At 42.0% G+C, this 25,901-nt stretch overlaps 1 protein-coding gene across 4 annotated transcripts in view; it reads left to right on the forward strand.

Moving 5' to 3' along the window:
• Positions 1–14,094, forward strand: part of ERG (ETS transcription factor ERG) — a 33,546-nt gene extending 19,452 nt beyond the window's left edge. For 2 of the 4 annotated variants that reach the window (XM_086481842.1, XM_086481864.1), the window contains 5 exons: positions 1,263–1,334; positions 8,446–8,514; positions 8,880–8,936; positions 10,726–10,773; positions 13,574–14,094. In XM_086481842.1, coding sequence (XP_086337968.1) covers positions 1,263–1,334; positions 8,446–8,514; positions 8,880–8,936; positions 10,726–10,773; positions 13,574–14,094 — 767 coding nt within the window. Of the gene's footprint in view, positions 1–1,262; positions 1,340–8,445; positions 8,515–8,869; positions 8,937–10,725; positions 10,774–13,573 lie in introns of all 4 variants that reach the window. The other 2 variants (XM_086481848.1, XM_086481856.1) reach the window with 2 other exon arrangements.
• The last annotated feature ends 11,807 nt before the right edge of the window (positions 14,095–25,901 follow it).

Consider the following 25,901-nt stretch of genomic DNA (forward strand, 5'->3'; position numbering starts at 1 on the left):
GAGGGTGTTAGTTACCTACAGTGACCAGAAATAACAATTATTTGTGAGAAATGAAAAAGATAATACAAAGGATAATGCAAAGGAAAAAAAAAAAAAAAAACACAACAAAACCTTGGATTGTGATGCCTCTTTCATTTTTCATTTAGTTTTTCACTGTGGTAAATAGCAGTGGGTTTCCTAGCAAAATTAACTAGATTAGAAGATCTCTCCCTGAGATTAGATGTCTGCCACGTTACATAAAGTTCTACTGTGGGCTGTAGGCCTGCTACAAACCCCACCAAAAGCAACAAAAATTTTTCCATTGACTTTGATGGTGTTTGGAACAAGCCTTAAGCCCTTTTTAAAAATAGATGGACTCAATGGTCTTTTCCATCTCTGGCTTTCCAGATTCTAATTTGCCAAGCAGTTTCTGCATACAGTTATCCAAGTGTTGTTCAGCAGTTCTGTGTGTTATCTTTTTCTACGTGTGTGCACTGACAATATTTTGAAATTCATTTCACCAGCATGAGATTGTCTGCATTTCTGTCATTGGGAGTGTGAATAATATCATGCTGATCATCAGAATAAGGAAAATTAGTTATTCTGTTGGCATAAGAACTTTGAAGTGGGATTTTCAAAGGACTCCAAAAGAGTTAGAAACAAGCTCTTCTTGAAGTCAGCAGTAATTGCACAAATCCTTATGACCCTAATTTTCATGTTCCTAGAGATGGTCATTAGAAGTCTGTTGACGTAGTTAGAGCAATTTCAATGCCTGAGATAAGTGAGATACCATTTTCTATATCAAGCCTAATATTTTTAATTTTTTCACTCTGTGAAGAGAATGAGATTTCTGAGAGCCTGAACCAAAGCTGACCAAAGTCTGTGAGAAGATTCCCACAGACACCAATAGGCTTTGGCCCAGGCCTACAGTCTCTGTTGAAAATATGGACTTGTTTGGGAAGTGCATGCTCTAATGAAAAGAAGGTAAAGAAGTTTTATTTCAGAAGATACAAAACCACCTGCCCAGGTGGAGATGATTGCGATCAGGGTAGAAGGGCTATCTTGAATTTGTCTGTCTCCTCTCTTAACATGGATTTTGCACAGACTTTTATCCAGTAATTTGAACAGATTTACACAGGTGCAAAGGCTATCAGAATTAACGTTTATGAATATCCTAAGATAGAAATTAGTCATTCAGACACACTACGAGAGGGAAAATATCAGTGGGCTTAGGGACTGTGAAAATGAATCTTTAGGTGTTATGTCTTCTTCTTTCTCTTTAGGAGGTGCCACTTTTATTTTTCCAAATACATCAGTTTATCCAGAAGCGACACAAAGAATTACAACCAGGCCAGGTATGAACAATGACCGCCTTTTCTATGCTACGATCTTACTAATTTCATCTATTGAAGTATCTCGTTCTTTTTCTCCTTCAACTCTCTTTTCATAAATATTAGGCTATATTTTGAATACACAGACATATTATATACATATACTTTATATATATGTGTGTGTATATATCGTTGTGTAGTGTGAGACGGTTCAGTAGAGCAGCTTAATAACTCTGTTTCTTCCATATATCTCTGTCTTTGAAGCACCAGGGAATCAGAAGACCTGAGCTCTATTCACTGGTTCTGTTGTGTTGTCCCAGCACAGTCACTTTTCAATGTGCTTCAGCTCTCTGTCTGTAAAATGCGGCAAAATGCTCTCTTTTATAATGCTATTTGAGGTATATTGGGAAAAAGTACTATAAAAATGCAGGATAGATGTTTCTCCTGTTATCTACTTTTTATTTGTGTTTGAGGCAAACAAACCCCACAATATCTGATTGTGAGTTTAAGAGACTAAATAAATAAAATCAAAACATAAGAAAGTTCTTACTTTCAAAAGTTTGAAGTGCATGGAATTATCGTGGATGTGCTGGTTTATGAAAGGCTAAAGGGAATAATTAAAGAAGATTAGGACATTGCTATGAAGCCAGAAATTTTCTTCATATCACACTTAACCACTAAAGATGATGGAAAAATGCCTAATAGGGACATTTGCTGTTCTGGTAATACGTGCAAAGTACTGTGAGACATCAAAAGGTGTTGCATCAAAATATTAAATTTAAAGAAAATCCATTACTGAGCTAGAGGCAGACATCCAAGTGTTCTGAAGGGACATAAACTTGGAATTGACTGAGCTCTTGTGAAAAGATATATTCTGTCGGTGAAAACAGGGGGGTTTTGGTGAGCAAATATTTTATCTATCTTTTATCAATGCTTTCAGGCATAATTCAGGACAGTACATACAAGCAACTTTTATGTACACTTGTATATGTGTATATGTGCACGTCTGCAGATTTGTGAATTGATAATTAAAAAGGTAGATAGGGAAACAGCTACTGGGCCATTATGTGATCAAATCTACCCTGCTCAGTTTCTCGGAAAACAAAATCTTTTGCTAGCTTTATTTCTCTATGATAGCAAATTAAAAGGAAACTACTGATCCATTGCATACATTTGGCATTTGGCTTTCATAAGGCATTTGCCAAAGTGCCCCACAACTATCAGCATATCATAAGAAACAGATCAAGAACAGTCTAATTAACCTGTTACCAAGAGTAAATAATGGACATCTTAAGTCATGGGTGCTTTAGAATTCTCTACTGTGATCTATAGTTATTAATAATTGGAAAAAAGACTGTGGTGGGTTGGCCCTGGCCAAAATGCCAGGTGCCCACTAAAGCCACTCTAACACTCCCCTCCTTAACTGGTCAGGGGAGAGAAAAAAAAATAACAACAGGCTTGTGGGGTTGAGATAAAGACAGGGAGATCACTCAACATTTACCGTCACGGGCAAAACAGACTCTACTGAAGGGAAGTGTAATTTATTACCAATTAACTCAGAGAGGAGTAATGAGAAATAAAACCAAATCTTAAAACACCTTCCCTCCACCCCTCCCTCCTTTCCCGGGCTTAACTTTGATCCCAATTTTTCTCCCTTCTCCCCCGCAGCAGCACAGGGGGAATACAGGGAATGGGGGTTGGGGTCAGTTCATCACACTGTTGTTTTCTGCCGCTCCTTCCTCCTCAGGGGGAGGACTCCTCACACGTTTCCCCTGCTCCAATGTGGGGTCCCCCTCACGGGAGAAAGTCCTCCATGACTTCTCCAGCTTGAGTCTTCCCACGGATTCAGTTCTTCGTGGACTGCTCCAGTGTGGGTCTCCTCCATGGGGTGCAGTCCTTCAGGAACCAACTGCCCCAGCGTGAGCCCCCCTCATGGGGTCTCTGGCAGCAAACCTGCTCCATCGTGGGCTTCTCTCTCTCCACGGGCCACAGGTCCTGCCAGGAGCCTGCTCCGGTGCAGGCTTCCCATGGGGTCACAGCTTTCTTCAGGCATCCGCCTACTCCGGCGTGGGGGCCCTCCACGGGGTGTAGGCAGTCATCTGCTCCACCGCCCATGGGCTGCAGGGGGACAGCCTGCCTCACCGTGGTCTTCACCACAGGCCGCAGGGGAATCGCTGCTCCGGCGCCTGGAGCATCTCCTCCCCCTCCTTCTTCACTGACCTTGGTGTCTGCAGGATGTTTCTCTCACATATTCTCACTCCCCTCACTCGCTGCAATTACTGCTGCGCAACAACTTTTTCGCTCTCTTAAATACGTTATAACAGAGGCGAAAAACGCTGTCGCTGATTGGCTCAGCCTTGGCCAGCGGCGGGTCCGTCTTAAAGCCGGCTGGCATTGGCTGCATCTGACATAGGGGAAACTTCTAGCAACTTCATACAGAAGCCACCCCTGTAACCCCCCCAGTACCAAAACCTTGCCATGCAGACTCGTTACAAAGACACAATAAAATTTGCTATAAAACTTAAAGATGACATATGATTTGATCATTACTTAAACCCAGAAATTCCTCTAAAGAATTCCTGTAGAGGTGACCAGAAGCCTTATTAGAGAGAAATGAACTGACAGTATGTTAACAACTGAAAATACAAGTTGATAAATGCAGTGTAAAATGCAGATTATTTTCATATCTTGCTGATTTCAAATTAACCCTCTTCACTCATGACAGAAGAACTTAATGTAGGCATCTTTATTTATAGTACAATGAAACCTACTGCTCTAGCTGTTGGCCGAAGTGAAAAGAAAGTAAACAAACAAATAAACACAGTGGGGGACCATATGGGAAATCTGACTGTGCCGTTAAATAAATCAGCAGTGTGGCCTTGTATAGAAAGTGATGTGAATCATCCCTTATCAAAAAAGCTATTTACAGAATTAGAAGGCACTTAGAGCAAGCTATGGGAATATGAAAAATCTTTCAAGAATGTTGAAAGATATAAAAGTTTGAAATTGTTCAACTCAGGGTCTGGGGATGAGGAAATGTGATATAATCATCAAAATAAAGACTGACACAGTGTACCTGCTTAGTCTCAATATTAGAAGAAAGGAAATTTAAAAAAAAGTTAGACATTTTCACGAAATATTAAAGCAGACTGTGGCCCTTGTGATCACAGGTTATAGTAGCACCCAGGAGCTTTGAATGGCATGGAGGAATGTAGAGATGAATATGGATGAGAAGACAAAGTTTAGAAACATTTACCAACTATGCAATGTAAAACTGGCTGGCCAAAACTCTTCAGTAGTTTCCAACGAAAATGAACATATAATGTAAGACCAGAGGGACCTGGGTGTCCTGCAGGAAATATACCAATTGAGAGGATTTCAGGCAAAGGCTAGAATGAGTCTGCTGTGAAAGAAAACTATTTTATGGTTATGTTTCCACTGGACTTAAACAAAAACTGGGGGTTTTTATCCTATAAGAAATTCTATTATTTCAATATTTGTTTCATCCTGACTTATGATGGAAAAATAAAATACTAGCTTCTCTGAAAGTAAAAGGTTCTAAAAGAACCACATATCGGACATAGTGAACTCCTTCATTTCAGCATTTTTGTCTAAATCACATTTACAATGACACTTACAAAACAAAATGTCAGCATCTTCCTGTGTTTACACAATTGCTTGGGGGAGTTATAGTTTGGTATAGGGTGTCTCTATTCTTCAGTGTAAACCAGTGCATCCTAATCAACATTTCCTACAACAAGCTACCATGTGACTTTGAAAGTATTATTTTATTTTATCTTTTACAATTGAAAGTTGACAAACTTATTTAAAGTCAGAATTTTTATTTGGAAAGAAAAAATATTTTTTTGCAGATATTTAGTTTTCTTTCAAGAAATATTTTGTTGGCCTATTTTGTGGCTTTCCTCTTAGTTAAATGTCACATTTCAACTAGACTGCAAAGAAGCTTTTCCATAACAAAGTGCCCTTCATGTGAGAGCAATACCAGACCCTGGAGACAATCACTTGATGACATGAAAAAGGTCAAAAAGCTGGGGGGGGGGGGGGGGGGGGGCGGCGGGGGCAGGGCAGAATAAATAATGTTAAATGGGAATTAGCCAAATCCTGGTGTGCAATTCTGGACAAAGTAATTAAGCATTGCCATTGTTAAGGCACTACAATAGAAAATAGGAAATGAGCAGGGCTTGTAATGAACTGGAATGACAAAGGCATAATTTCTTCAGTCACCTTTACAACAGAACATGAGGTTTCAGCAAGCTGGAGTAATACAATGAAGCTATCAGGAGCTCGGGAAGACCTAATGTGGGGTTTTCTACATGTCTCATCAAACGGGAGCATTCCCATCAAAGATCTGTCCAAGATAAGAACATGTTGTACTATCATGAATAAGAATAGATCGGCTTATCTAGGATAGCAACATGTTTATCAAGGCACAATACTGAACTAAGAATGAAGTTGGAATTTTGCGCTATTTCAAGAAAGGCTGATAATTGGATTTTCCTTTTCATAGAGAGGGTGTAGTCAGAAAACTATCTTATGATGTGTTGAGTTAAAAGGCAAAACAGTTTTCTCACAGTACTAAATTTATACCAAATATATTTCAAGGCTGCAAGTGCCACCAAGTACAGACACACAGCATCACACAGCCCTCTGAATGTACAGATGTCTAATAATTTGGACACCCACAAATAAGAGAGGGAAAGGAGAGGAGAGGAGAGGAGAGGAGAGGAGAGGAGAGGAGAGGAGAGGAGAGGAGAGGAGAGGAGAGGAGAGGAGAGGAGAGGAGAGGAGAGGAGAGGAGAGGAGAGGAGAGGAGAGGAGAGGAGAGGAGAGGAGAGGAGAGGAGAGGAGAGGAGAGGAGAGGAGAGGAGAGGAGAGGAGAGGAGAGGAGAGACTGTAGGAGGAGTTGCACAGCCTAATGACAAGCACATACCTTCTATGTGATCTTTCTGCCCTATTTGTCTATAGTCTTTCTGGACAGGGAATGGAAGAACTGGGGGAAGGGGGGGGGGGGGGGGGGCGGGGGGGAAATAGGCTCCTTATGTCACCAGAATGTCCCTGGCAAGGCTGCCATAGAGGTACAGAACTGACTAGGCAAGGCAGGTCTGGACAAGATACATGGAGGCAGGCCATAGCTGAGCCCTGTCCCCCTCTATACAGACGGAACTCAGAACCCCCTGGAAACATGACCAGAGTCCTTCTGAATTTTTTTGTCAGATGATAAAGTCTTCAAGCCATGAGGTGTCCCTAACTACAACAGTTAATATCAGTGTGGATCTCAGCCTTGTCAGGACATCTGCATGTTAAAAAGATTCACTTGCACACCAGTACTCTGCTCAGAGATGAGCACTTGTGCAATCCATGTTATTTTCTCCAAGTTTCTGAAGGACAAGACCATGGAGTAGTTTTCAAGAAATCAAGGATGAAAGATCACTAGTTATTCAAATGCAATACAAAGATAAATTGCATATCTCAGCAAAAGCAGAGTTTTTGAAGTGTAAAATTCTGGGATACGACAGTGCTGGTAGTGCCAGTCTGCTCCTTAGGCCAAACAGACTAAATAAATTAGACGTAATTTGGTTGTGAGTTTCACATTACACTCTATTTCCATTCAATAATTCTGCTTATAGTGCTTGGAAATGGGCAGAGATACATCTGTTTTGCACAAAGCCAGTCTGTGACTGTCTCTTTATTTCCTAACTGGTTTCATTTCCAAACATGATTTCTAAAATAAAGCACAAGCACTGTTAAGACTCAGATCATCCGCACCAACTTAGTTTGACCAGGTGGTTACTGCTACTTTCTTGAGATCCCGGGAATACATAAGTCTCTGATTTTGGCAGCAATTTTAGCTAATGTGTTAAAGCCAGCCATAGAATAGCACAGGCAACTGCAAAAGATTTCAAAGGGGGAACTAAACATTTGAATTTACTACATATTCTTTGTGAAGAAAGATTTTGTGTTCTAGTTTCTTCATTTTTATATGCTAAAGCCTATAAATTAAATAGAAGCAATGGGTCAATGAAAGAAAAGGCAAACAAAAATTTAGATAAGTAAAGTTAAGGAGCTTGTCCCAAGAAGCAGAAAGCCATATTTAAAGAGATGAAGCAGGAAAAAAGCTATCCACTTTTTGGAAGAAATATAATGTGTATACATATATATGTTTAACATTTAAGTATGTTCACTGTTTTCACATGTTATGTTTCTTAAGATCTGTGAGGATATTGGGGTGTGGAAGGGAGAGTGAAGGAAAAGGACTTATTAATAGTTTGAAATTGCTGGTAGAAGAGAAACCAATGAGATTGGCAGACTGCAACAATCAATTATCCCAATAGGCTGGATTCTGAATGATGAGAGTGAGACGAGAGGGTGCATCTGAGGAACTGAGTGCTTGCAAGCCTGAGGAATAATATTACGGGGAGAGCATAATAAAGTGCGTGAAGGCAGTGAGAGCTAGTGCAAACGCAAGCATACAACAGTGGTTTCGAGGAATCTCCAACAGACAAAACCAAGACTTCATTGTCTCACATATCTCTGCCTATGACCAGGTGGCAGAAAAGAGAACTCTCAAACTCAACCTATAACGTTTGATTAATCTCAAGGGATGACAGCAACAGACTAGCAAAGAATGGCACATTAAATCAACTAAAGTCTAACTTTGGAGAAAATGCCATTACATGCTGAGATTGAGAGGGAATGGTGCAGAGTTTATTCTTACTCTGACCTCTGACCTCTTGGGGGACTTTTCCTCCAAGACTTTAGCATAAATTGTCCATTACGCAGAGTGTGTGTCATTCCTTGGTGTCCTGGGCTGATGAAGGGGACCAAAGGGAGTACTCCAAGCCTTTGAAAATTAGTGACTCTATAGAATATTTGTACCATCCATTTCAGTGCAGTTCAGACATCTAACAAGAATAGGCACCTCTAAAGAGAGATGCAGAGGGCAATGTGGTACTGTTATTTTTAGAGACAATAAAGATGATAAAGGTTTTAACAAGGAGTAGCCTTCCTATTTCAGTAATTTTTCCAATCCAATGAGTCCTCTAGAAATGTGCCCCTTACAGACATAAATACTTTATGCCATAGCTGCATGAATCAGTGTGTTTTTCCTTTGCAGATTTGCCTTATGAGCAAGCCAGGAGATCAGCATGGTCAAGTCACACCCACCCTAGTCCTCAGTCAAAAGGTAAAAGCATCTACATATGTCTAACCTGTGGGCCTAACGCACATACGGTGCAACCTGGATAGATTCTGAAATGAACTGGTAGGAGCTATTTCAACATTCAGCTCTGGAGGATTTCTACCTGTGCCTTGGCTGGGAAGAGTGTTAGCTGTCTATAGGCAATACTGGGTGGAGTCACTGGGGCAACCACATCCTTCCTTGAACTCAGGCTTTATCAAGTCCATGACCATATGGTCTTACAAAGCTAAATCGTATTGTGACCATCATTAAGTGGTGAGCAGCAGGATTCCCAGGCCTGTGATCTACCACAGGTTTGGTGACCAACTTCCAAACTGGAAAAATAACTACATGGTTTTTTCCATTTTCAGCTACTCAGCCATCATCCTCAACAGTTCCCAAAACAGAAGACCAGCGTCCTCAGTTAGGTGGGTGTCATTTTGTTTGAATTATGCCTGGGTGTGGTGGGATTTGTTGAACATGATGAGAAGGACAGCTCTCACCTACCAACCAGAAGCAAATTGCAACATCTGATTCAGACCACGAACAATATCTCCAGCTGGTGACCACTAAATCCCATGGCCACTAAAAAATGCTTTTAGCAATGTTTAATGGCAGTGACAACCTTGCAGAGTGAAAAAGCTGTTGAACAAAGTACCTATGTACATATGTACAGTTTCGGTGCAAAGGTGGAAGGTAAGAACATCAAAAGACCATATACTCCACAGTAGTTGAAGTACTAGCAGCTGTAAAATGTGCATGAGCAAAGAAATTGAAATGGATTACAGCATACAAAAACCTATTTGAATTGGGCCCCTGAAATTAAAATTAGAGGGATTCTCAGTCTATTGGGAAACTGAGGAGAAAGAGGTTTATGAGTTTGTAGACTAGTTGTTTCGCAAAATGGGTGCGTTATCTGTTTTCAATCCATAGGGTAGGACCTAATCCCTTATTGTGAATTCGACTGTGTTTTGGACAGGTAGCTAGAAAGCACTACAGAGATTCTGAGTCAGTTATGGCTTTTGTTAACAGCAAAAGGGTAAAAGTAGGAAAAAAAGAAATTTGGAGGATATTCTTAACACAGAAGACTCTGAGCCTGTTTTTGTCACATGGATTTCAAATGATTATTCTGTTTTTTGTTATAGCTGAATGAGGCTGTGTGCATGACTACATCTCATTAACTCATATGCATCCTGCCTGGGAAGTATTATACTGCTTTTTGCCCAAATAGCGTTTTATCTAATCTGGCCTTCCAACCATGAGAATCTTTCAAGAAATATACTGATGATTTATGTAGGACCTTAGGAGCATTTAATGGCCGTGTGTGAGCTGCACAGATTATTTAAATGTATAAGGAATGTAACCTGATTATTTTCTTGGCTTTAAAACTGGCGGCTGTTTGAGAGCAGCTGTCCAGAGACGAGGCAGCCCAGCGACAGACTCATTCTGCCAGGCTGTGCTTGCAGCCCATCACTTTTCGGTTTTTGTACTTCCATCACAGCCTTAGCTTTTTCCTGTTGTATTCAATTCAGGCCAAAATAAGTTTTCATTTCCAGAGTGAATCCCTTGAGGAAAACATTGTGATGCTACGGGCATTGTGTGGCTGACACAGGCTCTTCCGAAAACACTAGTTACAAGGTTAATACAGGGGATCCCTCACTGGCCTCCAGTGACGAAGAAGAATCAACTCAGCCACATTGCCTGGGTTCAGCCGTGCACTCTCAGCCCACTTCTGGACGCTTTTTTGGCACAGAAAGCTTTAGCAGTGATGCGGGGAAAACAAATGTGGCCTCACAAGAAAAGAGGCAGCTATCCTTTGTGGAGGGGACTTTCATCCCATTATGTGCCTCTACCTGTGGGCCCTGGCACACTGCATGGGTCAATAGTACCAAAGGATGTCTGCGTGTATGTGGACTTAATTTAAGTAGGAATCAGAATACTTCTGGGCCAGATTTACAGTGTGCCTGCATATATGCTTGTGCACACTAATACAGTACAAAAGGCAAATGTGTATCCTTGCAATTGTTCACTTGCACACCGCATTTTAAGGGTAATCATGCAAATATTGTGATGCAGAGAAAGGAACTGCTTTCCCCAGTGTTGGACCTGCTGTCCCATTGGGCAGTATACGCTGCCCCTTACAAGGTTAAAAGGGAACACTTAAATTACTTGACATCATTATTACATGACTTAAAATCTTTCTTTCACGATCTGTAGATCCGTATCAGATACTTGGACCGACCAGCAGCCGACTTGCAAATCCAGGTGAGAAGGGATTTTGCTGATTTAGGAGGATTTCTCTTCACTGCTAGTGTCCCCGCTTCAGCTTTAAAGCCAGATCTGGGAGGTGATGTGACCAATTTTACCGCTCTTCAGTATGACTCAGTGGGAGCTGATGATACCCGATGTGCTGCATGATTAGGTTTCTAAATTGCACAAGGGTGGGACTGAGGTCACAGGTTAAGACACATAAACTTATGTAGGTGTCTACATATGAGCTAGATGCCTCATTTCCCATGGTATTCATTGGAGACATAGTGAATATAGCTCTCTGTAGAGAGCTATTCAAATCATCCTAGAGTAGATAGTTACATTCAGTCAGTCAAATACCTCATTAAAGCTCTTTGAACTCCACTTATCAACAGGAGTTCACTTCAGTTGCCTAAACACAGGGATTTTGTTAAGTGCTGTATGATATCCCATCTGGCCACCAGGTACCCCTCCAGAAGGGCATGAGTCTCTTACAAATCTGCATCATGTGTGTCCCAGATTCTTTTAAGCCACAATACAGTGCCATACTGACCTTGACAAATACAAAATTTTGGGATAAATAACCCAAACCGTCAAAAATATATAGGGAAAAAACAGGAAAGCATAATCTGTTTGCAAAGACTAATTCGGTTAAACACTTCAGAAGTGTTCTCCCACTTTAAGAAGGTGGCAATGGACTGCATGTGGACAGGGGCTTGTACCATATTTTAGCTAAAGACAGGAACCTTCTTGGTTAGTTAATAACACTGATTGTGAACTGTGAAGATTTCGCTGTTGCTGCTCTGAGTCCACAGGACACACTGTGGCCGTATGCCGCCATAATCAAGATCACAATCTGCCACAATGGATTGACATTGTATATGCCACTTCCTATTTCCCTTGCTTTAACATCCACAGGGCACAGTGTTCCTTGTTCCACATTGCAGGTCTCCTCAACCCCCAGTAATGATGTTTTTTCTTCCAGCCATTGTATGGCTTTTCAAGGCATGAAATTGCCAAAATACTAATCCATTTCCTTTCACTTTATCCCAAGTGACATCGAGCACAGTTCTATATTAGCTTACTTTCTAAAGTTTTTCGTGGCATAGGAAAGCAGTTAAGTAAGTATTAAGAACAGGATTTTCTAAATGGCCTAAGGCGGTGGGTTTCCAGATGTCACTGATCTTAACTGGAATTGGGGGCCTACATCCCTTCAATTTGTTCGTAAACCCCGGCTTTTACAATTTTGTCAAGCGTCCATTTTGTAGACTTCATTAACATGGGAGACACTAACATGATCTGGATTGGAATACTTTTTTAACATTTGCGTATGGAATTCCTACACACCATCATTCCTGTGCTTTAACATGTTCTGTGTGTTTATAAATTGATGGAATTACTCTCTCATTAAAAGGAAATTGACAGCAACCATTTATTTTCATAGGACTATATATTACATTTGGAAGGCAAGTGTTTATGTTAGAACATATGTTGGATTGCTTATTCAAAAAATTCTGTTTTGTCCAGTGCTGAACTGTTTATTGATTTTCAAAGGCTAATCCTCTTGTTATGTTTCTGTGTATTAAAACTTGCATGCCTTGCTCATACCATGGATTCCTTTGTTTGTTTGTTTACCTAATGCATGTTAATGGAACAGAAGAAATTCATTAAGGACATTTTGGATAAATATCATTTAAATGAATATGTGTTTCAGTTGCACTGAAGTATAAACTGCTAATGGATTTCAGATGCTACTCTAGCTTGATGTTATAATTCACTACTATAAGCTTTCTAAAGAAAAGCTTGTTTATTATACCCACATATCTGGCTTAGAAAAAAAAAAGAAACCCAACTGATTCCTGGTCAGAGATGTACTTAGAAGTTAGCACATACAAGCTGGTTGGCAAATTCTGCTGACATTGTGCTTGTGAAACAGATTGCCTTGCAAGCTGCTTCAGCTGTATTTTGCATCATTCCAGTGCTGCTTTATTAAGAAATGCTAAGCTTTTAACATGAATATCAGTGGCAAGGCCCTCTGAAGTCTACTTTCAATTACCTAAAATGGTCAAATTTTCTTCCTATAACTCTGGGCAACACACGTCTGCAAAGTTGACAGTGGACTAATTATTTTCTTTTTAAGATTAAATTGGCAGAAGAGTGAGAAAATAAACAACAGCGTTTTAAGTCTTAACTTCAATAATCATTTACACTCGTTTGACACAGAACGATGACAAGAATGTATTTTATGGATCTTTTCACTGTTCTTGCAAATGTTTTGCCCTATGGTTGTATGCAATGCAACAGCAAGCTAATAAGTTTCCGTTCTGCGTTTCCCCAAATGCTGCAAATGGATGATATGGTTTGGCAGGAGCCCAGCTTTCTCTAGACTTCTCCATTTTGTGTAGGCTTATTCCACAGAAGAGAACATTTAGTTGCAACATAATGCTGTGAGAACAAGCAAAATGTTACGCAAGTGAAAGCTGTTTGTCCTGAACTTTAGAGATTAGTTTCCTAAATGAGTGTTGTATTATTTCCTCATCAATTGTCTACACTGAATGACATTAGGTAACTATTAAATCTCCATGTAATGGCATTCTGCCACTCAGATGAGGGAAAACATGACACATTACCATTATCTCTGCACTTTAGGATTTCATGAGACCAGGCTAGGAGAAAAGGGACTTGTTAAGAGTAAGAAGTAGGAACCTACATTGCAACATTTCCTAATAGGGTCCTATGTGGGGGACTGGAAGAATTGATGTCTTAACATTATTAGTCACTAGTCCTGACATTTCTATTTCATTTCCCCCCACAGGGAGTGGGCAGATACAGCTATGGCAGTTCCTGCTGGAGCTCCTCTCGGACAGCTCCAACTCCAACTGCATCACCTGGGAGGGCACCAACGGGGAGTTCAAGATGACCGACCCTGATGAAGTGGCTCGGCGCTGGGGGGAGCGGAAAAGCAAGCCTAACATGAACTATGACAAACTTAGCCGTGCGCTTCGCTACTACTATGATAAAAATATTATGACTAAGGTTCATGGTAAGCGCTACGCTTACAAATTTGATTTCCATGGAATCGCTCAGGCTCTCCAACCTCATCCCCCAGAGTCATCCATGTACAAATACCCATCAGACCTCCCCTACATGAGCTCCTATCATGCGCACCCTCAGAAGATGAACTTTGTAGCTCCCCACTCACCTGCTTTGCCCGTAACATCGTCCAGCTTTTTTGCTGCACCTAATCCATACTGGAATTCACCAACTGGAGGTATCTACCCCAATACCAGGCTGCCAGCTGCTCATATGCCTTCTCATCTTGGCACCTACTACTAAGCTGGGAAAAAAGGAAACGCTAGAAAAAGCAAACAAAGACACTTCTCGCTGGGATACAGTCCCTGATGAATTGCAATGAACTCTATTGGAGTACATGAATTCAAAGTGCCTAAAGAGACAAGTGAAGGTTTGGCTGGGAAAAAACACATTAAAAAATAGGTGTCAAAAAGACTCTTTGTAGTAGGGATTTAATGGAGATATTCGAGAAGTATTAAGATACTAAAATTTAATGTATATGGGCATCGACTCTGTGGACCAAAAAACAATGGACTATTGTAGGTAAAAGCATGAAATGATAAGGAAAACCTACGAAAGCTAGTGGTCTTAAAAAGTTGATAAGCTTATGTGTAAAGTTCGATATCTTGCTAGTGCAAAACTGGGACTATACTACAGCAATATAAGGATAAGTCTATAGTGACCTAACATACAATATATGAATCATTACAAAAGAGGGGGCAAAAAGGGAAAAAAAAAAGGAAAAAACCTTACCTGTATTTAAAAACAGAAACATATCAACAAAAGAGACTGGTTTAGTGTGGAAGCTGATTTGGAATATAACAGCATTGTTTTAGTTAAAATCAAATGCGTTCCATTCATGAGAGTGTAATCAGCTACTCAAACTGTGAAGACAACCCAAACTTCAAGATTCCTTGACGATATTACAGGAACCCTGAGCCAAACATTGGAAATGAGAATGTGCTGAAGGGCAAGTGTATGATTGTAGATCAGAGGCCTGCACCTGACAGAGGAAGCAGAAAGGAGGAAGAGGAGGACAAAGGTGGTGAGAATGGGACAAAAGAAACTTCTTTACCAGTAGAGGCTGAAAAGACTGAAAACTTACTAGTGTTGGGACTATGAAGAAACACTTGTTTGGACTTGTGAAACATATTGCTCAGTATCATACCATTCCCAGTATTACAGGAGGAACAGACTTGATTTTATAGTAATTAAAAAAAATGAAAAAAGGGAAAAGCAGAAGAATTCAGAAATCATAATATGCATCTCTTTAAAAAAGAAAAAAGTAAAACTGGAATTGTATTTGATATTTAAAAGTTACCAGTTAGAACCTCATCATTATTAAGGGAGTTTGTTTTCTATTGGTTAAAGCAAGAGACAACCCCTGACTGCCAAAATCAGAAATCATCTAAGTATTTTTGTTAGGCGGGCGCCAGTTTTTCTTTATCGAGTCGCGAACGCTGTGCGTTTGTCAGAATGAAGTATACAAGTCAATGTTATTTTTTCCTTTTTATATAATTATTATATAACTTATGCATTTATACACTACGAGTTGATCTCGGCCAACCAAAGACACAAAAAAGGGACAATCAAAAATATTGTGGCCTTGAATTTTAACTCTGTATGCTTAATGTTTACATTATGAACATATTAGTACTTAGAATGCAGAATGTATGTAATAAAATAAGCTTGGCCTAGCATGGCAATTCAGACTGACACAGTAGTTTGCATTTGCATTTGCATTTTTAGTGCCTGACACGCCTATCAGATCTCCTGCTCATCATGTTAAAATATGCTAGGCATTTTGGTTTAAAATTTTGTTTTGTGAAATCTGTCAATCATGAAAATGTAGGACCAAGTAGCAATGCTTAGCCTGAGTTCAAAGTGGACAGGTGCTGTCTATATTCTTTTCCAGACAATTCTGCTAAAATTCTTTAACAGTGCTTTGCCATTCCTGTCCTGATCTTCTTTTGCCCAGAGATTGCAACTGTGCCCAATTCTTTGACAACTTCATGGCCAAGATTAAAAATGAAATATAAAGGAGGCCTCTAAGGAACAATGCTGATACACAGAAATTATCTTCTGTTGCCATCAGATAATGCAGCATAATCTCAGCCTGAGATATATTTTCATACTGAATCATATGTTGAATTACCATGCCCCACTGCTATTAATACATACTGTATCATTATTAGTAAATAAAGTGAATAATGAATAATTTCCATTATTCCTCACTTTAGAGCTTGTTAATTTGTCATTGTAGTCCATCCTGGCTATTTAAAAAGGGCAGGATGTTTTCTTTCTCTTCTAAATTTAGAGGCTTCCCACACTGTACCCTGGGTCCCAAAACTACATCTGGTGCCTAATGGCATGACTCCATTTTTTTGCCATACCAGCTAAAGAACTGGTCTGGAAAATCAGCACTGACATTTATGAGTGGCTCTCCACAGCAGGCAGTGTTTACTGCAGAGACCTCGGACAGCTCAGACTTCCAACTGTATCTCTCTTTTTGCTGTTCTTTTGTCTTTTTCAGACAAAATGGGTGTGATTTCAAGTTTTATAGCAAATGTTCTGCATATCAGTTTTGTGGAGCATTAATCGGTGCTGTGCAATGGGAGCCTACTTGCCAGACTCTCATGTTATGGGTGTCTTGGTAGCAGTTTATAAGCAGGGGATTATGCTACTAATGTTTGAGACCTGAGCAGTGGCATCATAAGCCTTGCAGTCATTTGGGAAATAAGCACTGTATGTCTCTATCTCTTAAAATACAAAAACACAGAAAGGTTAGAAAAACTGAACTCTTGGAAAAGGTTAGTCACTCACTCTTTCAGAAATTTATGGCAGACACAGCTAAAAGCTGACTATAAGAATAACAGTTTGCCTTTCAGTGGAAATACATCTACAGATGCTTGCTATCTACTTCATGTGCACTTCCAACTCAAAAAATGGTGAGTGTATTGTTGAACCACCTTTTAATTAAACACTTAAAAATCCAGATAAAACAACCATCTTTGTTTAGATTGGCAAAGACATGCCTGGAGGCCTCCAAAGCATCCCCAGTGCTCACAGAGCTGCCTGCAGGATTTCACAATTGTGTTGCCTGGATGCTATCATGTTCAATGGGAAGGACATCCTAACATTCAAAGAAAGGGTCCAAATCCTGGGGCAGGGATGGAATCACAGCAGATGGCATGATGGAGACCCCTCATAATGAAAAGCAAAAGTAGGCCATGGGTAGCTCACTGGCAAACCAGCCCAGGACACTCATCATAGAGCTACACCTTTCCCCAGCACCAGCTCAAAGCTTTCCAGGAGCCTTGGAAAACCTTGATTTTGCAACCCTGAGGATGAAGAGGAGTGAAGGATGGAGAGACCCCACTGCTGCTGCATTGGGACATGTGACTCTACTACTTGCAGGGCCTCCCTACCCCAGGGGGAGCAGCCACCCACAGGGTATTCCTGCTGGAGGGCAAGGGCCAGACCAGTGTCCAAGGGCACTGGCAGAGGCAAAACAGGCAGTGGACCCACGGTAGTGTCTCTGCTGCTCACTGCCTGCTACCCAATCTGGCCCTGCTACTGGGAGCCAGGAAGACCAGGGGGAGGCCAGAGTTTTAGGGGTTGGTTCCCAGTTCAGATGATGACAAGGGATGGGCCCAGTATGGCCAATACACTTAGGGAAGCTGAGTAACTCTTCATCCATGCGATGAGAGATATTCAGGTGAGCCAGACCCCAAGACCTTGGCTATACATGCCATCTGTTTTGCCATTTAAGCACCTGTATGCATGGACAACGTGGCCTTGATGAGTGCACATTTGTACAAGTTGGTCGTGTTGATAACTTTGCCCCTTTGGTTTAATTAGGACTTCTTTTAAAGTCAGTTGTCAGTCAATTCTCATACCTTATTACAGCACTCTGAGGACTGCTCTGAAAGTAGAAGCTTTATTTTTCCTGAAATTTGGAGATATACATGTGTGCTTATCTTTCACCAAGAAATACACATCTGTCTCAGAAGCTACACTGTAACATGGAAAGTGATACTGAGAAGTTTGAAAAGTAAAACTAGGAAGCTCAAATTTCATCATTCTCAATCAAAGTATTTCCCCTGATATTAAATTTGGTTTAGTGAATATATAAAAAATGCCTTTGAAGGATATATTTTACAACAATTGTATTGTGAGTCTTAAGGGAAGATCGACAGAGGTTAGGACAGCACAGTGCCAGCTGTACTGAACTTCTTCGTTCTCCACACTTTCCACATTCAGAACAGCCCATGTTGAGTACCTGAAACACCACATGCTTTTTAAACTGCCCACAGAAACACAGGAATCGTCAGTGATTTAGACTTTCTTCTGCAAACCCTTCTTGCTCAGACCGTTTCTTACACCAGCTAAGACTTAATTTTAAAATATTTTTTTTAATTACAGATGCATTAAAGAAAGGTAAAAAACCCACTCTACCCTATATTACATGATTAATGATCCCATTATCTTTTCCTGTGCCATCTTCTCAAGGTTTGGGCATATCAGGGGGACGCCCTTGAGAATAGTCTCTGCTTACCTAAATCTCTGATAAGTCAGAATGGCACCTCATCTGTCCAAAGGCTTCAGTTAACTCATGCCTGAATTTTAACTGCCTACTGAAGCAATCCTGATGCAACAGAAGTGCTTAGTTCCCTTAGTGGTCGGTGGGGGGAGCCTTCAGATATCTTCACAGCTGATCGTGCCTTTGTTTGGGACCTACATTAAGGAGATCAGGTGCTACTATGGAGGCTCACAGTGGATTGTGGTTAGTCCTTGGGCTTGGCTGGGACCTTGCTGACCATCAACAAGACAAGCCCTTTGATGAGTGACAGGTAACCCAGTTATGCAGCAGCAACGTCTGGTGGAAAAAACAGAGCTCCCTTGTGCTTTCTTGGCAAAGATATTTCTTTTTTTTCCCTCGCTGGAGTTATCACACCCCTCACTGTGTTGGCCTGTTCGGAGTGCCCTTCCTCATCGGATCTTGGCTAAAAGCTCACAGCCCTTAGGATTCAGAGGAGGCCACCCTCCAGCACTTGGCGTTACACTGAGGGAGGCAAGGGCTAAGGAGCCCATGAAGCCTCCCCCTTAGTTAATTAGCACTGTGGCCCTCCCTCCATAATGAGCACTGCATGTACACACACACCTGGTCAAGGCATGAAGCTCTTGGCTATGCACTCCATCATGCCTCTCACCTTCTGCTTATGTCTTGACCTCTGTGCAGACCACTTGAGTGGGTCACACCAGGATTTGAGCAAGAGAAAGCATGAAAATGAAGTCTGGGTAAGACACACCATTTTTAGGAAGCACATGAGGCAGCTCAGAAGGCTGTCCTGGCTCCCTGCTTCTTTTCAGGCTTCAGCTGCCACCTCCAAAGTGGCTTGGCTCCACCGCTTCCCTTTCGACAGTGTGACTACTCCTTTCAAGGCACTGGCAGCTGAGACTACAATGAGAGCTTTGCTTGAAGAAGGGAAACTACTTGGTTAGATGGTTAATGAGGTTATTAGGCCAACTGGAATGTGGAAAATTATTCCAAAATGTAATGGCCGTCATTGTTTAAAAAGACACAAATTTTCAAGAAAGTTAAATAAAACAGCCAGGCTTGTTAAACTGAGATGTACTTTTAAATCAGTGGAGTGAGGACTTCCCAAAACCAGGCTCAGAAAATTTCTTGGATCATGTACCAGAATATTGGGCCATCTATATTTTATAGAAGAATAAGGGGCAGAATAGTTTTCTATGCACAATCCTAAAAGAAGTAGTGAGAAAGTCTACTTGGGAAACCCCATCCATCCCCCTCACTATTACACAACCAATTTCTACTGTATACTTACTGATGTTTCCTTAACCACCTTCTCATTTGAAAAGGTCTCAACTCCAGGATATTTCCACCCATTCCCTTAACACAGAGGCTAATACATCTCATTGTCAACGTTTTTTTTTGTTTTCCTGCTATTTTTGTATTTCGCAATTTCTGCTGGTTATGCTCCCCATGCATCACACTCCAGAGTTCCTAGCCTGCCTCAATGTTTACAACTTTCCAAATATTTGTAGTTTGTTATCAGGCTCCCTTTGACTGGATGTTAGCCAAGCTTAGACGTATTCCACTTCACAAACCTATCCCTCTTCTTCTCTGATAATTGTTAATGCCTGATGTCTCCTGCTGTCTAAACCATTTGCATCTACAACTTCTCTGACTGCCATGCCCTTCCCACTGGAGTCTGTGCCGCTCATGCTAGTTAAGCAGCTAATGTGCTTGTAGCCTCACCTGGCTGAAAGGTCTTCTCTGAGCAGCTAAAAGACCCTTCACCCCTTCAGCTCTGAATGGACTTCCATGTTCTTTGTTTGGAGCAGTTTCTTAATAACTAAAAGATTTGCCTTCTTCAGACCTCTCCACCAACAGACCATGAGGAAGGTTTTTCCAAACAGTTGTTGTGAACTTACTGAACTAATTTTACCAGCTCATCTCACCCAACTGTGCAGCATTTATTTTGGTCCTGGTCTGCCTGTGTCCCAGCCAGGCTGAAAGCTGCTTCAAGCAGAAAATGCACATCCACAGAGCACCCAGCAGTGTGGTGTTGCTTAACAATAAATAATCATGAGTAATGTTGTCAAAAAAAGTACCTATACATTTCCAATTTTCTTCATGATGAAGGTGTCATTCTTCTCCACAGGAAACTTGAAAGCTTCTCTGCAGAAAATGGTTACAGGGTTCTTAAAATCAGTACAGGCACCCTGGCTAAATGGTTGCCATGGACTTTGTAGGCTTCAAAGCAGTCCCAAGAGGATATGAAAGACAAGTTTTAAGTTTTAGACATCTTTCACTCAATTCTTTCATATATATTTGCAAAATTGCCAGTTTGTATCAGCAAACCAGCCGTGAAGACACCTTGGCCACCTGAGACATGAGCGCAGGACTGCCAGGAATGATACAGAGCTTCAAAGACTACCTTCCTGCACTCTCCTGGAGAAGAGCTGGAGGGCTTGTGAAGCTCTCCAGTACATTTGCAACAGCACCGACCACTGAAATGGTAATTTTTAAAAATAACATGCCTTTTTCCTTGTGGGTTGGGGAGGGGTATGTTCACCTCTGTTTTGTAGTCAAAATACAAAGGGAAGAAAAAAAAGGGAAAAGTCAAAATATTAATTCGTTTTATGGTTGAAAAATCACCCCATTCTGTTTAGTTCCCAGAAACGCTAGTCCAATATGTCAATATATTTCAGTTTCCTGGGATGAGAATGGCATTCAGATGACCCAGCCATGAGTTGGATCCTATTGTGCTGGATATGGTAAATACAGATCATGACTAACAGATGTTGCTTTGAAGTGCTCATATCTTTAAAAACACAAGACTAATAAATGCTGGAATAGGCTGTATTTTCTACCAAGACTAGCTGAACATTTTCCATTTCAGCTCTTTCTTCAAGGAGGGAGGGCAGGCTTGTTTTTTTCTTCTAACATGCTCTGAGGCTAAATCCAGGAAACATGTAGAAGGTGCTTAGACATTGCGATAGGCTCACATTCTGACACAGACAGAAAACTCACAGCTTGGCTCCCCAAGGGACTGAAATGTCTGTTGTTTCCCTGAATGACTGCTGGTTACAAGTATGGAAAAGTTGTAAGTGGCTCCATATGGTTGAAAGCAAGTTGTAAACCTCCCACCACAAGTTTCCAAGGAGAAGACAGAAAATTAGGACTAAAGCAAGTGGCATACAGCCTTTGGAGCAGAGGAGGGCTTGAATCTCAAAACAGGTGTGAAAATAAAGGTTGTTACCTTGGTTGTTCCTGGAAGATTAAAGTGGAGAATGTGGCAGGAAAGGGACCATATAACCAAGGATGCATGGAAATGACAGAGCTATTCTCGGTTGGGCTTGGAAAGGGGAAGGAAAGATAGGAGAAGGAGGCCAAAATCAAGAGGGCAAGAAAAACAAAAAGAAATAAGAAATGCTGTCAGAGGTGGTAGCAAAGTGTCATGACACTGGCCCCCTTATTAGCAATTTATGGCAGGGAATATAAGTGGATCTTTAAGACATTCTTGCAAGGATTACTTGGTGCTAAGTGTTAGATCTGATTTGATGATGGTGACATAACGTCAGATCTGAGTTGGTTGAAAAATCACCCCGTTCTGTTTAGTTCCCAGAAACGCTAGTCCAATATGTCAGTATAAGTGGATCTTTAAGACATTCTTGCAAGGATTACTTGGTGCTAAGTGTTAGATCTGATTTGATGATGGTGACATGACATCAGATCTGAGTCATCAGTAAACAGAGCCAAACAGAGGATCAAAGCACGGGCTGACATTGTGAAGGCAACAATCGAGGAGTTGACTGAGCTCAACCTCCTCTCCCCCTTCAGGAAAGTGGAATTGCTTGTAGTCAGGGGATGCCAAGGAGGCTTCAATACCTGGGGGAATCCAAACAGATTATGTTCCTGTATAGGCATGGAAAATGAAGGATGGATCTGAGGGATGTGGGGAAGGAAGCAACAACTGAATATCAAGAGGTTAACAGAAAAAGAGGTGAAAGTGGAAGAAAAGGAGACCATAGACCCTAGGGAATTTAGACGTTCAAGAGAACAAGAAAGGGCTTAAAAAGAATATGATGTCAGGTTTAATTCCAAGTACTGAGCCCAAAGGAGATTCTGGAGAGCAATTGTGATGTGCAATTCAGTAGAAAGAGGCAGGTTAGCTTATCTGGGCTAAAGTAACAGCTGAAGCCGCCTGAGCCGAGGACACAGTGGAGTTTGTAAATGTTGTACTTCATTTTTCTTTCTACACTTACCACTTCAGTGTATTTTCAGCTAACATTTCATTACAATTTCCACAAACATTTCATGTCACAACTTCATTACAATGTAGACTGCACACTGAACAGCTGTAAAATAGCCTTGCCAATGGTGGTAATTTGCACTGGGAATGTAATATCCAGTTCCAATCACTGATGAGTGCTACACAAAATGAACTAACCAGCATTTTTCATTTCTCTAACCACTTACCTCAACAATTAAATGTATTGCAATGCTGAATGTATAGTATATAATAAATCATTCCAGACTGTATAAAAGCATCAGATGATACATCTCTGTTGTTTTGTCACAAGCTGTATAAAATGCTGGCTTAGCACTCGCTAAACAGCTTTGTTCATTCTTGTTATTTTAATTGTATACCAAGAAACTGTGAAGTTTCATGCATACAGTGTGTGTCTCACTATGTGGAAATCCAATATGCCCTCCTTTTCCTACTAGATGCAGTGAAAGATTTTATTATAGCAGTCTGTGAGGTGGGAAACCAGTCACTAACAATTTTGATGTTTCACTGTAACTACTGGAATAGCTCTTGAGTTGAGACATGGTGGGTGCTCCTAGCTACTGTTGCATTACCATTTCCCTACTTTGGCTAAAAGCTGAGATGTTTGGTTTGTGGCTCAGTCATCTATTTATTGAAAAAATCTGGTGGGCTTTGCTGTAATTATAATTATGTTATAGAGAGTCACAGGGGTCTAACATGCTTTTTTTTCCTTAAATTTTGGCACAATACAACATAGCAACTTTATTTGGTCAGAATATCTGGGAAAATGTAGTTATCTGACTGATGATAAGGTTTCCAAAAGTCCTAAAGTAGTTTAGGCTCTCAAATCTGATAGGCTTTCGATGGGATTTGTGTCCCTCAGAAGCTTCAGAAGTCCTTCCCTGGTCTTTTGTTTGACAAAGTCATTCATTTGGAAGGGCTTGAAGGTGAATGCACAGCCCTGAGGGTGAACCACCCTCCAGCAAAGGCAGCCACCAGGGGTTAAAATGCCACCATATAAAATGTTCACTGTTAAAGAAAAAATAGTTCACCAAAGCACTTATCAAAACTGTGATTGATAGCTTTATGTCCCCCTGGTGGGGCTTGGGGTGGTCTTTAAAAGAAAATGAGCTGGACGATGATGTAGATTAGGGATTGTGTTTGAGTACCCTTGACTATGAAGTGTACAGTCTTGGTCTGACACCTGAACGTTGATGTACAAATGTGACCTCCTCTTCCCAAGCAAGCTCTCCCACACAGATGGAAATACAGGCCTTATGGCTCTTGGACCCCGATGGAAAATGCCTGTATATTTTCTAACCCATTCTGTGGGGCTGATGGGGCCTCTTAACAGCCTTCAGGGTAGTAGCATCCAACAAGTGCCTGGGCAGTCACCTATTTCAAGGCTACTGACCATCTGTAGGGAGAAGCACTTTCACAGACTGTGAAGGTGCTGACGAGTTTCCTGAACATCAGTGTAATGTAGGACACTAAGGAAGGTCTGGGTGCTTGTGGCATTGTCTGATTGCTAAGTCATCTGGGCAGGGTTGTGGTTCATTGTGAACCATATGGAAAATTGACAGGGAAGGAGCAGTGCTCCCATACACCTGCTGGGCTTTGCACAGTTTATGCAATTAGCCTTATAATTAGGCTCCTGGAGACTCTCAGGCTTAGTCCTCAGCACCTCCTATAGAAAGAGGTGACCTGAACATTTTCAAGGAGTGGTATGGTTTGCTTGACTGTTGAAGTAAGTAGGTGCAGGAGTGCACGCTGGTCTTAGCCTGCAAATACTTCATGCCGCCACTTTGACCCTCCTTCATCCTGCACAGTGACTGACTGAGTCAGCTCCTACAACTCCTCCTGTCACTTAGCTCAGGCTTTGCAATTCAGAACACATGGCTCCAGTGGCAGCTGGACACCCCGACTGATCAGTCCCAGAGCTGTGGGTAAGCAAGGCACCAGGCATTTTTCTCTTCAGCAAAAAAACCAAAAACTCTGTTTAAAAAAATACAGTAACTGGTAGGTGAATTTGAAACCCATGTGTTACCGGCAGGAGGGTGCCCAGGCTGGACCTCTGGGGCAGGGCTCCTCTGGTTGTGTTCCTGCAGAGCAGTGGACAAAGTGGGCTGCCAGGCTGGGACCAACCCCACTGCCACCGCCACGCTGGCAGCCCTGGTGTTCATCATCTCTGCTGCCAGCGCAGGCTGTGACAAGGGGTGCTGGGGCAGAGGGATGCCAAGTCAAAACCTCCTGCTTTCTCATCCTGCATAGCCACTGTGCTCCTCCTGTGGTGGGGTTCATCCTGGGGCACGAACCTGTGGGGCTGGGGCTTTTGCAGACAGTGATCTGCCAAGCAGCCCCGTGTGCCCCACACCTACCCTGGCCCCCCTCTCCCTGCAGCTGCAGAGAGAGGGCTGAGCACCCTCAGGCATGGGTCAGGGCTTCCCTCAGATGCCAGCAGAAGAGCGTGTGCATGCATGTGTGTGCACATGCGTGTGCACAGTTTCCATGCCCCTAATGCTCCCTGGCAGAGTCTCCCCATGATCTCATTGTTCCCAGAGCAGTGCCCTGTAGTACTCAGTGATCTGCAGGATTTTGCCAAGTGGTTTATAACCGGCTTTTTGAGGGCTACACTTTGCAACGCAGGTCATATTCAGTCGCTTTGCCTTCTCCCCTCACTTTCCTCCTGGCTACAGCTGGGTGGCTGGTGAAAGCTGAAGGCACAGGACATTTTTGGATGCCATCTGTATTTCAAGATGCTCCCTGAAGTTTCTGTTTGAAGGTCTGGGCTGTGCCCCTTTCGCCAGCCTGGTATAGGCTGTGGTGCTGGTCCCCCTAGGGCAGCTGAAGGAGAGGCAGAAGTGCATGAGAGTGGGAGATGAAGGCAGTGCAGGCTGGAAAGTTACTCCAGACTCTGCTGTCCCTGCTTGGCTGCCCTGTCCTGACTTTGCACTGCTGCTGTACTGCACCGCAGGTGCAATCCTGCTGCTCCTTCTGGGAAGAGCCTGCACATTTCCCGTCTCCTCAGCAGGTCCCTGTGACGTGGGTGACAGTGTGGTCACCCCAGGGGCAAGGGGCCCCCCCAGCCCAGTGCTCACCCCTTGCTGCAATGCCACCCAGGGCCCCCTGTAGCCATTGTTGAATGTCACGCTGTCCTACTTGGCCTGGGACATGGTCCTGCTCACGAAAGCCAGCCCTGGTTTGTCTCCTCAAGTTGCTGCAATAACAAGGTTCCCAGTAGACCCTGCACCTCCAGCCCTGCCCTGC

Source organism: Leptosomus discolor, chromosome 1 (genome assembly GCF_034619465.1).
Source record: "Leptosomus discolor isolate bLepDis1 chromosome 1, bLepDis1.hap2, whole genome shotgun sequence".
Classification (NCBI taxonomy): Eukaryota; Metazoa; Chordata; class Aves; order Leptosomiformes; family Leptosomidae; genus Leptosomus; species Leptosomus discolor.